Raw genomic sequence first — 14,533 nt, forward strand, 5'->3', positions numbered from 1 at the left:
TATTTAGCTGCTGTTAAAGTCACTCATTCATCATGGAGCCAGATCCATTTTGGCTGGTGCTGGTACAGAAGCCTTCCCTTCCAGTGCACCCAGAGCCAAGGCCTGTCACATTAACTTGATTAATACAGCGTTACAGTAGAGAGAAATCTCATTTTAGTGTGAAATTACACAACTCAAAGTGGAAAGTCACTTAAATTTCTCCTCAGTTCAGGTTACAAGAAACAATACTTCACATACTCCAATCCTTTTTTCATTAGAAAAAATAAATAATCTGTGCTCTGCCTGTGGTTAAACAATTTCTTTATCATTCTCTCTTTACATGCACATATGCACGCATGCACATACACACACACACACAAAAAGTGGGCTGAAGTACAATGCCATCTGCGCTGTAACACTGGAAACAGTTGTTCCTTTTGATAAAATGCAAATGAGCTGCTTGGCTATTCTATTAACTCTCCTGCCCTCGCCCTACCTACCACCCGCCCACCAGCCCCCACCCAGCCAGTCCAGCCACACTGGGCTTTCACAGCTTGGGCTGAATGCTCTCTGAACAGCTTGTGATGGCGTGGCCTCGACTCGCCTCACCACAGAGGGACTCAGCCATAGAAGTAGAGTTACTAGATTGGGTTAAAAAAAATCACCTTTGATCACGGCACATTGAGTTGCATGAGGATGCCGGTTCTAGTAATTATATTTCTTTGGCCTCAGCAGCCCCTGGACATGGAGGATGGATGCACCTAGTTTGAGAAAATGTGTTGGCAAATGGAACATCTCCCTATATGACTCTAAACTTCTTGATGCTACCCATCCCATTAGCGGGATCATTTTCATCAGCAATCGCTGTAATGCTATACATAGCACCACAGTCAAATAATATTACAAAAAAATATTCATATTCATGAAATCACAAGTGCAATATTGCAAAACACAGCTTAGCCTTTTGTTAATCCAGCTGTCGTCTTATGCTTTACAGCGAGAGCAATCCAAGCGTTTGTGTAAGTTTATCGATAGCATAACAAAACATTATGTACACTAAGCATTAATTAGTAGCTAGGTCATGAAAATCAGAGAAGCAATCAAATTAATCGTTTACCTTTGATGATCTTCAGATGTTTTCACTGACGAGACTCCCAGTTACACAACAAATGTTCCTTTTGTTCCATAAAGACTATTTTTATACCCAAAATACCTCCGGTTGTTTGTCGCGTTATGTTCAGAAATCCACAGGAAAGAGCGGTCATGACAACGCAGACGTATATTCCAAATAATATCCTTAATGCCCACAGAAACATGTCAAACGTTTTTTATAATCAATCCTCAGGTTGTTTTTAAAATATATATTCAATAATATCTCAAACGGGTGTGTAGGTTTTTCAATAATACCGGGAGAAACAATGGCCGCTTTACTCTGTAGCGCAAAACTCACTCTGAGAGCCCCCACCTATCCATTTACGCAATGTGATCTTTCACGCTCATTTTTCAAAATAAAAGCCTGACACTATGTCTAATGACTGTTGACACCTTAGGGAAGCCATAGAAAAAGGAATCTGGTTGACATCCCTTTGAATGTAGCATAGGCATGCATAGAAACAGAGAGGTTTCAAAATAAGAGGCACTTCCTGATTGGATTTTCCTCAGGTTTTCGCCTGCAATATCAGTTATGTTATACTCACAGACAATATATACAGTTTTGGAAACTTTAGAGTGTTTTCTATCCTAATCTGACAATTATATGCATATTCTAGTTTCTGGGGCTGAGAAATAGGCAGTTTCAAATGGGTACGTTTTTTAGCCAAAAATGAAAATACTGCCCCCTACACGCAAAAGGTTAAGGCTTTGTAGTTGGGTCAGTCTGTGCAGTCCCTGCTGTACTGTAACTGCTTGACTGAGTAGCATTACCATTGAGGTATTGAGTTAAGAAACTATAGCTTTCTCAACCATGGAGAGAGATGTGATGTGTAACATTACAAAGGAATCTGTTTTGCCCTTCTCTATGGCAATACTGTGGTTGCTTGGTACATGGTTGAGAGAGCAGGCTAGATCAGTCTCTCTTTAGACAGCACCATGGTACACTAAACAGTATGAGATTGCCCTGTTTTGAACTACTGTGGATAGATGATGAGTATTTTTGGTGCACTTATCCCTAATGACAGGGCAGGAAAGAGGGTGGAGGTCGACTACACTGGTATATTTAGCACACGGTTGAATCCTCAGTCACCAAAGCTCAGAGGGACATGAAATGTGAGTTTGTCAGCTTAGCAGCAGTAGTCCCAAACCTACTCTATGTGTCCTTACCATAACATACACAGATCATTCAGATACTTCTAAAGTCATGCCACATGACATTCAAGGCATTGGAACTACCAGGCAAGACAGAGAGTGGTTTTGTGAGTGATGGCACGTGTTTCTCCTCAGGCTCCTTGATCATGTCTTGGAACACGAGGGAAAACAGGTGATTACATCCCTAACTTTCTGACACCTCACCTTGACTCACCTAGAGACATCACAAGGCTTTCAGAAGAGAGGGCTCTATATTGAACTTGACTAATCTTACTAATTATCTACGCAGGGTCTTGCTTCAGTATGAAGCAATTTAACAGCAATATAACAAAAGCCTTATATTTATTTTACTAGGCAAGTCAGTTAAGAACACATTCTTACTTTCAATGACAGCCTAGGAACAGCCTAGAACGACAGATTTGTACCATTGTCAGCTCGGGGATTTGAACTTGCAACCTTTCGGTTACTAGTCCAATGCTCTAGCCACTAGGCTAGCCTGCCGCCCCAATAGAAATGTTTAAAATGAAGCAATTTATCAGCAATACAACAAAGCCTTACTCGATGTTAAAAACAACTGTAGCCTATAATTTGCTATAGCTCGTATGCCAGTACACTGTCTGAAAAAAATAGTAGTTAGTTATCTCTGACATCTGATTCATTGACTTCCCTACATCTCCATTATTGGCCTTGAAATGATCAGAATGTGGAGAAGGGATCAGAACGTGGAAACAGGATCAGAACGTGGAGAAGGGATCATAACGTGGAGAAGGGATCAGAACGTGGAGAAGGAATCAGAGCGTGGAGAAGGGATCAGAACGTGGAGAAGGGATCAGAGCGTGGAGAAGGGATCAGAACGTGGAGAAGGGATCAGAACATGGAGAAGGAATCAGAGCGTGGAGAAGGGATCAGAACGTGGAGAAGGAATCAGAGCGTGGAGAAGGGATCAGAACGTGGAGAAGGGATCAGAACATGGAGAAGGGATCAGAGCTTGGAGAAGGGATCAGAGCGTGGAGACAGTATCAGAACGTGGAGAAGGGATGAGAGCGTGGAGAAGGGATCAGAACGTGGAGAAGGAATCAGAGCGTGGAGAAGGGATCAGAACATGGAGAAGGGATCAGAGCATGGAGAAGGGATCAGAGCGTGGAGACGGTTTCAGAGCGTGGAGACGGTATCAGAACGTGGAGAAGGGATGAGAGCGTGGAGAAGGGATCAGAACGTGGAGAAGGGATCAGAGCGTGGAGAAGGGATCCGAGCGTGGAGAAGGGATCCGAGCGTGGAGAAGGGATCAGAATGTGGAGAAGGGATCAGAGCGTGGAGAAGGGATCCGAGCGTGGAGAAGGGATCCGAGCGTGGAGAAGGGATCAGAATGTGGAGAAGGGATCAGAACGTGGAGAAGGGATCAGAACGCGGAGAAGGCATCAGAATGTGGAGAAGGGATCAGAACGTGGATCAGAACGTGGAGAAGGGATCAGAACGCGGAGAAGGCATCAGAATGTGGAGAAGGGATCAGAATGTGGAGAAGGGATCAGAATGTGGATCAGAACGTAGAGAAGAGATCAGAACGTGGAGAAGAGATCAGAAAATGGAGAAGGAATAGTTGAGGAAAGTAGAGAAGGGATACTTACATCACCACCACCAGCGACATCTGCCATGTTCATGTAGTTGTTGTTGTTGGCAAACTGCAAGAGAAGAGAACAGATCATCATTATACCTCTGGCCTCGTACCAAGATTATGTCAAATCAGTGTCACAGAGATATTTCCTTTCACAGATCCATTCAATTAGTGCCACTTGCATTTACATTTTTCAAATTTACGTGTTGAGTTAAGTCCTAGTTGTTTCTGATTGGGTGAGTAATTTCTGCCACATTGCTCTATTGTCACGTAGTAGAAAGATGTCTTTCGAGAGGTTATAGCCAATTCACTGCAAGGTAATGAAAATCTGGGCCGGCTATTCATGCCTTATGGGATGGTAATTAAGCACGGGTTTGCATCACAAAGCAAAGTATCAAGATGTTCTGGCAGGTTATTAACTTCAAGTAACCCAAGGGAGGAGGATGCTGCCAAGGAACTAAAAAAAGATGGTGGGAGAGTACCAATAGGACATGGAGCGGTTGTGGTTTTTTGGATTGGTGAAAGGCAAGCATGAATGGAGGGGATACGTGTTGCTAGATGAGCTATTACAAAATGTGTCCTTTAGTTTAGTTAAGAAATAGCAACAGTTCTGTGTTTTGCGTCCATGACGAGCCCCCTAAACCCGCACACACAGCCCTCCTAGCAAAATGGCTGCCATTTCCTTTCTTCTGAGACACAAGCATGCTGACAGGTAGGAACAATGGGACACAGAATGAAGAATTATGCACTAACAGCTGGGCCCTAGAGCACAATGCACCTCTCTGTGACCAGGCTACAGCAGCAGCACAAACCCCACAAACCCCAGCCTACACCGGGCAGGGAGGAAGAGGGGAAGAGGTTTGTGTCTTCATGAGTCCTCCCTCTGTGAGACACTTTCTCCATTTGCACAAAGCACTGGAATAATCTCATTTTGTGTATTTATTTCAAAGTCATTCTAGTGAAACATTATGAATGTGGAACAAGTCAAATAATAGAGGGAGAGAAAAAATGGTTTCTTATCTTTAGCGGAAGCAAAACAATAGTGGAAATAAATTAAGACCATCAGATGAGAAGTGCATTAATTTATTTTCCACTCCTTTGTTTTTTTCTCCCCTCGTTTTCTTGTGAGTGGTTAGTATGCGAATGTAATTACCAAAAGAACTGTGGCTAATCAACTGTGAATGGTATCCATTAATTAGCCTATGCCTTGGAGAGAGAGCGTGTAGAATCAGCAGCAATGTTAACAGCGTAATGCACCAATGAGAAGGGAAGCCACAAGCCCCACTAGCAGTTGGCAAAGCAGGTGGTTTGATACATTCAACACAACCCGTTTGAAGACCTCTTTACCTGGAGCTGTCCCACTGAACTGTATCTGAGCTGAGCACTCAAACACACACACACACACTTCCCCCCTCTGTACTTTCAGACCTGACATGGCCCGGGTACACACACACACGCACGCACGCACGCACACACACACACACACACACACACACACACACACACACACACACACACACACATCTGGCATTCTGAGCAGCACTCTGCTAGTAATTAACCTTAACGCAGCCTGGGCTTATCTGTGAAGTGTTACACTGTCCCCTTCTTTTAGATTACAAATTGAAGCCTCAGAGATATCACTCTCTATTGAAACACAGGCAACATTGTGTTGATGTAGGGAGAGATAGGAGGGTTTTGTGCAGTGCTACCTCTTCCTAACACCCTTGATTTTCACTGGTGAGTGAAACGTTAGGGGGTGAACAAACAATAGCTCTGGAACCAAGAGAACTCTGAACATTGTGGGAAATGGAGAGGGAACATAAGGATCTAAGGAGGTGAATACATCATTTTGTTGTTATTGTGGGCTTTCTAATGGCAAGAACTGATGTGGAGGTAGGCTATGTCTTCACAGAGCATGCAGGTAGTGTGTTGGTTGTCAGTGTTTAGTTATTCATTAATGTCATCAACATCCAACTGTTTCCCAATGCAATTACTACCTGCAATATACAGATGTAGGATCTTAATTTTGATCACTCTTTTGTTGCTGAATATTTTTCTGTGCCGCAAAAAATGCAGTTGAGCTTCGTGATCTATATAAATTCACTGAAAACCCGCACTAACACACGGTTATATTGACAGTATTCCACTTTTCATGTAGCTTCATTTTGACCAGTTTATAGCCTAACCACTGATCAAGCAACATTATGGACTAAACATGAAAATCCTGTTGCACAGGATTATTTTGCTGCGACAATACAGGTCACATTAAGATCCTATATCTGTAAACTACCACCTCTGTGGTGTGTGCTCCCAACACATGGTGAATTTATACCTCAATAATACTGTATGTGCATGTCAGAGAACAAATCCATGTAAATTCTTCCATTGGCTGCCTCTCCTTCCAGTTCTCTGCTGCCATCGACTGGAACGAACTACCAAAATCTCTGAAACTGGAAACACTTATCTCCCTCACTAGCTTTAATTAAGCACTAGCTGTCAGAGTACCTCACAGATGACTGCACCTGTACATAGCCCATCTATAATTTAGCCCAAACAACTACTCCTTCCCCTACTGTATTTATTTATTATTTTGCTCCTTTGCACCCCATGATTTCTATTTCTACTTTGCACATTCTTCCACTGCAAATCTACCATTCCAGTGTTGTACTTGCTATATTGTATTTACTTCGGCACCATGGCCTTTTTTTGGCCTTTACCTCCCTTATCTCACCTCATTTGCTCACATCGTATATAGACTTATTTCTTCTACTGTATTATTGACTGTATGTTTGTTTTACTCCATGTGTAACTCTGCGTTGTTGTATGTGTCGAACTGCTTTGCTTTATCTTGGCCAGGTCACAATTGTAAATGAGAACTTGTTCTCAACTTGCCTACCTGGTTAAATAAAGATGAAATACAAAAATAAAAAATACCAACACCAGGCTCTAAGGTGAGACAATAGGAAAACAAACAACAACAATTGATGCTGGCCTGAGGTCCAGTAAATTAGCTTCAGAGAAAACACTGCAAAAAGGAAAGTATTGTGAAACTCTTTAGGAAGACGGCCCTGTTTCCATGAGGTGTGATTTATTGTGCTTCCAGTTCCAGGGCCCAGTTCTCTCCTCTGAGAACTAATCTGTATACCAAATGGCACCCTTTGCCCTATGTAGTGCACTAATTTTGATCAAAACCCTATGGGCCCTGGTCAAGAGCAGTGCACTATAAAAGGAACAGGGTGCCATTTGGGACACATCCTAGTCTCTCATCAACACCATTGGAAATAGTCCCCAGCCTCCAGTATCAATCTTGACCGTTAAGAGCTTTACCCTACCGTGGCAGTCGCTTGGCCACATCCTTCAGTGGACAGTGAGTAGCAACACGATCAGATCTTGTTATTATTATATTGTTGCTCCCAATTAATCTTTGTGGAACGCCGGCGTTTAATGTTCATGTTTCACGGCCGGCCCTGAGTCAAATGCCAGATGAAATTAAGTGTGATTGGAAGGACTGTGCAGCTGACGGCAGAGCCTGCACTAAAATGGGTCAGAGCAGACAATAAGCGCTCTGTAATTAAAATGATGAGATGAGCAGGATGGATGAACAAACTCTGCCTGCTACAGTCCTCGTTAGGACAAAACCAAACCACGCTATGTTACACAGGAAGCTTTTTGGCAGCAGTGAAATCTGCCACTGGTTGAACTAAGGGGTATTATCTCCCGAACATGACAGAGTAAATGTTACAGAAATGTTATCATGGGGTGTTCTTATAGGAACCAGGGAACTGGGGGTGAAAAATCTGTAGGAACATAAGAGCACAGCAGCAACAGGCCAGGCAAACCTGTTACTAAGCATTAGACAGCCCTCACATTCAAGCTCCAAGCCCAGCATGTTTGGAAAAACAAGTGATGTCTCTCTTTCCCTCTCCCAATCTCTCTTTCTCTGTCATTCTCTCTCTATATCTCCTAAAGGCTCTATCTGGCAGAGGGGAACAAGCAGCAGTAGAGTAGAGTAGAGCTTTAAAATAGCCTTGGGATAGAAGGCTTTTATTAACAGAGTGGATCCATGGCCAAAGGAGCTCTGTGTAACACGAGCCTCGACGGTGTGAGAGAGACAGAAACAACAGAGCAAACACACTGACTGACCGGCCATCTACCTAGTGTTTTCACTCCCAGCCACTTCCTCTCTATCTGCACCAGCAGCACATTTCTTTCTTCAATAAATGTTTCAGAGAACAGAGAATTAAAGAGCTTACATGATCCTGATCCTGCCGTGAAAAGGCTGTAAATGCTGTACTGTCTGGGAAAACACTCACAGAGAGAGACAGAAAAGCATTAAGCTTTCCTCACAGTGAATCAGACGAAGAGATTAGTTCATATTTCTCTCTGTGTTTTGAGGAGGGAAAGAATACCCAATATTTTTTCCATTGGCAGTCTTCTCTCTCATTATAGTGCTATGATGAGCTTTGTGAGAGCTGGAAGAGGAGGAGGGGAGATGGTGGCTCTTTACATCTTCATTTGCTGAGATGCATTTGCTTTCTCCATGTACTGTAAATACCATAGTAATTCATCGGTTTGCTTTTATTTGGAAAGACTTTCCACCCAGTAACTTGCATTAGGATCTTTTACTTCACATTTTCCTGTATGCATATATATTTACAAACTGACATTCTCCACATTTGATAACCCTGGCAAAGCCATTGTATGACTGATACCAGTGTCATTTCAATATCTTCTAACCATAGTTCAAGAATATTTGTATGAACATATGTCATATTGGAAATAAGCTGTTGACAGCTATTATACCAAACACTATTATTTCAACCCCAGGGCAAACACAATATTACACCAGTATGACCCCATCTAACCCCCAGTATGAGGTAGGAACCAAATGTATCAAATCAGTAAACATGGGAAGTACAAGTTAGACCCACAATTATGCCTTGAGAGCCTCGGTTGGACAACTGTCATATGATGATGCTCATAAATGTCAGCTTGGACTGTTGTGCTGGTTTGGTCACCATACAGTCCACATTCACAAGAGCATGAACAGAGAGCAAAGTCATCGAAAACATAATTTTATAAGAATAAATCAAGTAATTCTTTCCGCTTAAGTCTTGGAGTGTAAAATTACATACTAAATTGAATACAAAGGGTCTAGAATCTTCCCTCTTCATCTGCACTTTAGACTATTCAATTTCAAAGTTGACTCATGAATAAAGCAAAATTAAATGACCTCACAATAACTGATTGGCCATGTCACAAATATCCAGAGAAGAGAAAAAACAATGTCTACTCTGTGATGGACGAGAGTCAGAATGAGCAGAATATAGGCTACTTAGGTTACATAATACAATCCAAAGCCATCAGTATCAGTACCTGCTTGACAGCAGGTAAGCACCTTGACTGTGTTCCTCCTCCCTCCTCCTCACAGAAACACCAAAAACTAATTCAATCATGAGCAGACATTTGCCAGAAACATATCAGCTGCTGACAAGCAATTTTACAGTTCAACTATGAGCTCAGTAATCACAGCATAGCCTCCGTTCTCCGGGACATGATGCTTATGCTAATATGTTCTCCAGTCCAGTCATCGCTCTGTAAGAAGGATAAAACACCAGTCAACTTGAAACTACACTATGCCTCTAGTTCAGTCCAGAGTAAAACACAAGTACTTTGCTCTGTCTTTTTATTTGAATATTTCCATTAAGATGACAGCCACTGTAGCTTTGTCCCTTTCATTTAGCAGAAGGGAAGGAGACCAAGACTAGCAATACAAACGGAACACTTTCCCTTCTGCCCAACCTCCACCAGGCCAGTTGCAGCTTGGGTAAACACCAATCTCTGATTCCCTGGGTCCTTCTCACCAAATACATGCTCATTTACCACCCAATACAGCATAAACAGTCTGCAGCTGGACCCTCCTGTGATTATAGGGGCTATTCACCCCCAGCATGCCCCCATACATGCAGTGCCAAGCTGACACATATAATATATATATATATATATATATATATATATATATATATATATATATATATATATATATATTCCTCACTATGTGTTCTGCAGTCAATTTGTAAAGCGACTCTAGTGCACAGCGTGTCCACACAGTCAGCTCACAAGCTGTGTTCTGATCTGCAGGATGGATCGATCTGTAATTCAGTTTAAAGCTAAAATCATTACTCCCACAGCACAGCACAGACTGTTCCCTCCCATCAGAACTAACTGACTGTTGGTCCAGGACTACACAAGAAGTAACATTAAAGTGAATTTCTCTCTGTCTGTCTCCCATCTTTCCTTCTCTCTCTCTTATTCTCTCTACTAGAGGTTGACCGATTATGATTTTTCAACGCCGATACCAATACTGATTATTGGAGGACCAAAAAAGGCAGATAACGATTAATCGGCCGTTTAAAAAAAATCTATTTGTAATAATGACAATTGCAACAATACTGAATGAACACTAATTTTAACTTAATATAATACATAAATAAAATCAATTTAGCCTCAAATAAATCATGAAATATGTTTAATTTGGTTTAAATAATGCAAAAACAAAGTGTTGGAGAAGAATGTAAAAGTGCAATATGTACTATGTAAGAAAGCTAACGTTTAAGTTCCTTGCTCAGAACATGAGAACATATGAAAGCTGGTGGTTCCTTTTAACATGAGTCTTCAATATTCCCATGTAAGAAGTTTTAGGTTGTAGTTATTATAGGAATTATAGGACTATTTCCCTCATTTGTATTTCATTAAGCTTTGACTATTGGATGTTCTTATAGGCACTTTCGTATTGCCAGTGTAACAGTATAGCTTCCGCCCCTCTCCTCGCTCCTCTCTGGGCTCGAACCAGGAACACAACGACAACAGCCACCCTCGAAGCAGCGTTACCCATCACTCCACAAAAGCCGCAGCCCTTGCAGAGCAAGGGGAACAACTACTCCAAGTCTCAGAGCGAGTGACGTTTGAAACGCTATTAGTGCGCACCCTGCTAACTAGCTATCCATTTCACATCAGTTACACCAGCCTAATCTCATGAGTTGATAGGCTTGAAGTTATAAACAGCTACTGACAAACGCACAAAGGTGCTGTTTGAATGAATGCTTACGAGCCTGCTGGTGCCTACCATCGCTCAGTCAGACTGCTCTATCAAATCATAGACTTAGTTATAACATGATAACACACAGAAATACGAGCCTTAGGTCATTAATTTGGTCGAATCTGGAAACTATCATCTCGAAAACAAGACGTTTATTCTTTCAGTGAAATACGGAACCGTTCCGTATTTTATCTAACGGGTGGCATCCATATGTCTAGATATTCCTGTTACATTGTTACATTGCACAACCTTCAATGTTATGTCATATTTGCGGACGACACAACAGTGGTAGGCTTGATTACCAACAACGACGAGACGGCCTACAGGGAGGAGGTGAGGGCCCTCGGAGTGTGGTGTCAGGAAAATAACCTCACACTCAACGTCAACAAAACTAAGGAGATGATTGTGGACTTCAGGAAACAGCAGAGGGAACACCCCCCTATCCACATCGATGGAACAGTAGTGGAGAGGGTAGCTAGTTTTAAGTTCCTCGGCATACACATCACAGACAAACTGAATTGGTCCACTCACACTGACAGCGTCGTGAAGAAGGCGCAGCAGCGCCTATTCAACCTCAGGAGGCTGAAGAAATTTGGCTTGTCACCAAAAGCACTCACAAACTTCTACAGATGCACAATCGAGAGCATCCTGGCGGGCTGTATCACCGCCTGGTGCGGCAACTGCTCCGCCCTCAACCGTAAGGCTCTCCAGAGGGTAGTGAGGACTGCACAACGCATCACCGGGGGCAAACTACCTGCCCTCCAGGACACCTACACCACCCGTTGTTACAGGAAGGCCATAAAGATCATCAAGGACATCAACCACCCGAACCACTGCCTGTTCACCCCGCTATCATCCAGAAGGCGAGGTCAGTACAGGTGCATCAAAGCTGGGACCGAGAGACTGAAAAACAGCTTCTATTTCAAGGCCATCAGATTGTTAAACAGCCACCACTAACATTGAGTGGCTGCTGCCAACACACTGTCATTGACACTGACCCAACTCCAGCCATTTTAATAACGGGAAATGATGTAAATATATCACTAGCCACTTTAAACAATGCTACCTTATATAATGTTACTTACCCTACATTATTCATCCCATATGCATATGTATATACTGTACTCTACATCATCGACTGCATCCTTATGTAATACATGTATCACTAGCCACTTTAACTATGCCACTTTGTTTACTTTGTCTACACACTCATCTCATATGTATATACTGTACTCGATACCATCTACTGTATGCTGCTCTGTACCATCACTCATTCATATATCCTTATGTACATATTCCTTATCCCCTTACACTGTGTATAAGACAGTGGTTTTGGAATTGTTAGTTAGATTACTTGTTGGTTATCACTGCATTGTCGGAACTAGAAGCACAAGCATTTCGCTACACTCACATTAACATCTGCTAACCATGTGTATGTGACCAATAAAATTTGATTTGATTTTATTTATTTACGTACAATTCTGGCAAAATAGGCGGTCCAAACTGTTGCATATACACTGATATTAATATTGCCTGCTAAACTAGATTTCTTTTAGCTAAATATGCAGGTTTAAAAATATATACTTCTGTGTATTGATTTTAAGAGAGGCATTGATGTTTATGGTTAGGTACACATTGGAGCAACAATACGCACTGCATCGATTATATCTAACGCAGTACACGCTAGATAAACTAGTAATATCATCAACCATGTGTAGTTAACTAGTGATTATGATTGATTGATTGATCATTTTTTATAAGATAAGTTTAATGCTATCCAGCAACTTACCTTGGCTTACCGCATTCGCGTAACAGACAGTCTCCTCGTGGAGTGCAATGAGAGGCAGGTGGTGGACTAGTTAACTGTAAGTTTGCACGATTGAATCCCCCGAGCTGACATGGTAAAGATCTGTCATTCTGCCCCTGAATGAGGCAGTTAACTCACCGTTCCTAGGCCATCATTGAAAGTAAAAAAGTGTTCTTAACTGACTTGCCTAGTTAAATAAAGATTAAATAAAGGTGTAAAAAAAATGTTTTGTCCAAAAATACAGATTTCCGGTTGCTATGAAAACTTGAAATCGGCCCTAATTAATCGTCCATTCTGATTAATCCGTCGACCTCTACTCTCTATCTCTCTCTCTGTCCCTTACACTCTCTCTCTCTCTCTCCCGCTCTTTCTCTCTCTCTCTCTCGCTCTCTCGCACTAGGCTTGGGAGGTATCCAGATTTTCTTACCTTCATACCGACCATATGCCATCCCAGAATATTCAGTAATACCAGCAGTGAACAAAATCCCACTGAGCCTCTGTAATCCAAAGGTTAGAAATGCTAACAAGTACATGTAACATCCCATAGAGAATGCTAACTAAATGCTAACAAGCTTATTGTGAACATTTTATACAGTCTCTGACCTAAATTATTTACAGGACAGACATCCCAGCTCATAAAGTTATACAAAAAAATGCTACACAGTTTGTTGCACGCACAAAACAAATAATAGACAACAAGGCTCCAGCAATAGATTCTCTGGTGTTACCAATCTTAGCTTAATTTTGGAATAAGCTAACCACTTAGCTAGATAGAAAACTAGCTACTAAATTAGCAAATCAAAAGCACAACTGCAGAGCAATTAGAACATTTTAGACAGCTAACTTAATAGTAATAAGATATCTTGCTGGCAAAGATTTAGTTGTGAATTCCATGCTGTAACAAGGCTCCAGTCTCTCGTCATTGTGTGCTTGTAAGCAATCACCACATGACTGAGAACTATAATGAAAAATATGTGACAGGTGAAATAAAGAATGGGATTTTCTTAATCTCCTAACGTATTGCACAAATTGACTGTAAATATTTACTTAAAAAGTAGCTACAAACAGTAAAATTAATTTTTAAAAACTTAAATAACTAGTTTCAACGGTATTGACGGTATTATTGAAAAACGATCCCATGGCTATTTCCAAATACCCAGTTATATGGTACAGTATATACGGTATACCATTCAAGCCTATCTCTCACCCCTCACTAGATTAGAATGGAGCAGTAGAACAGGTCTGAGAGAGAAAGGCTTAGTGTTATCAACAGTTCTGAGAGACAAAGGCTTGGTGTTATCAGAAGTCTGGATCTAACAGATGACAGTTTTATTCAGTTTGTCTCTGATTGTCTCTCTCTTTAACAGCCTGTCCACTCTCTTCTTCTCTGGCCCTGCATTGGTTGCATCCCAAATGGAACACTATTCCATAGGTCTTTGGTCAAAAGTAGTGCACTATTCAGGAAATAGGTTGCTATTTGGGACATGCCCATTGTGTAGTCAGTCTTCCCTGTTTGCTTTAATAAATCTGACCTGATGGAATTGTTTAACCCCATGCTGGGAAATCAACATGGCTATAAAAGACCACCTGTTCACTGACTCTACCAGTGTTTGATGTCTTGAGTCACAAATATTACTCTATTACTTATATAGCAGTACTTTTGACCAGAGCCCTATGAGAGCCCTATGGGCCCTGGTCAAAAGTAGTGCACAATGTAGGGAATAGGGTCCCA

At 41.7% G+C, this 14,533-nt stretch overlaps 1 protein-coding gene across 1 annotated transcript in view; it reads right to left on the reverse strand.

The window, feature by feature from the left end:
- LOC118360797 (TOX high mobility group box family member 3-like) overlaps nt 1-14,533 on the reverse strand; it is a 67,421-nt gene that overhangs the window by 24,273 nt on the left and 28,615 nt on the right. The window contains exon 2 of the mRNA XM_052484767.1: nt 3,909-3,962. Coding sequence (XP_052340727.1) covers nt 3,909-3,962 — 54 coding nt within the window. The remainder of the gene's footprint in view (nt 1-3,908; nt 3,963-14,533) is intronic.

The sequence above is a fragment of the Oncorhynchus keta genome, chromosome 2, assembly GCF_023373465.1.
Source record: "Oncorhynchus keta strain PuntledgeMale-10-30-2019 chromosome 2, Oket_V2, whole genome shotgun sequence".
In the NCBI taxonomy this organism is placed as follows: Eukaryota; Metazoa; Chordata; class Actinopteri; order Salmoniformes; family Salmonidae; genus Oncorhynchus; species Oncorhynchus keta.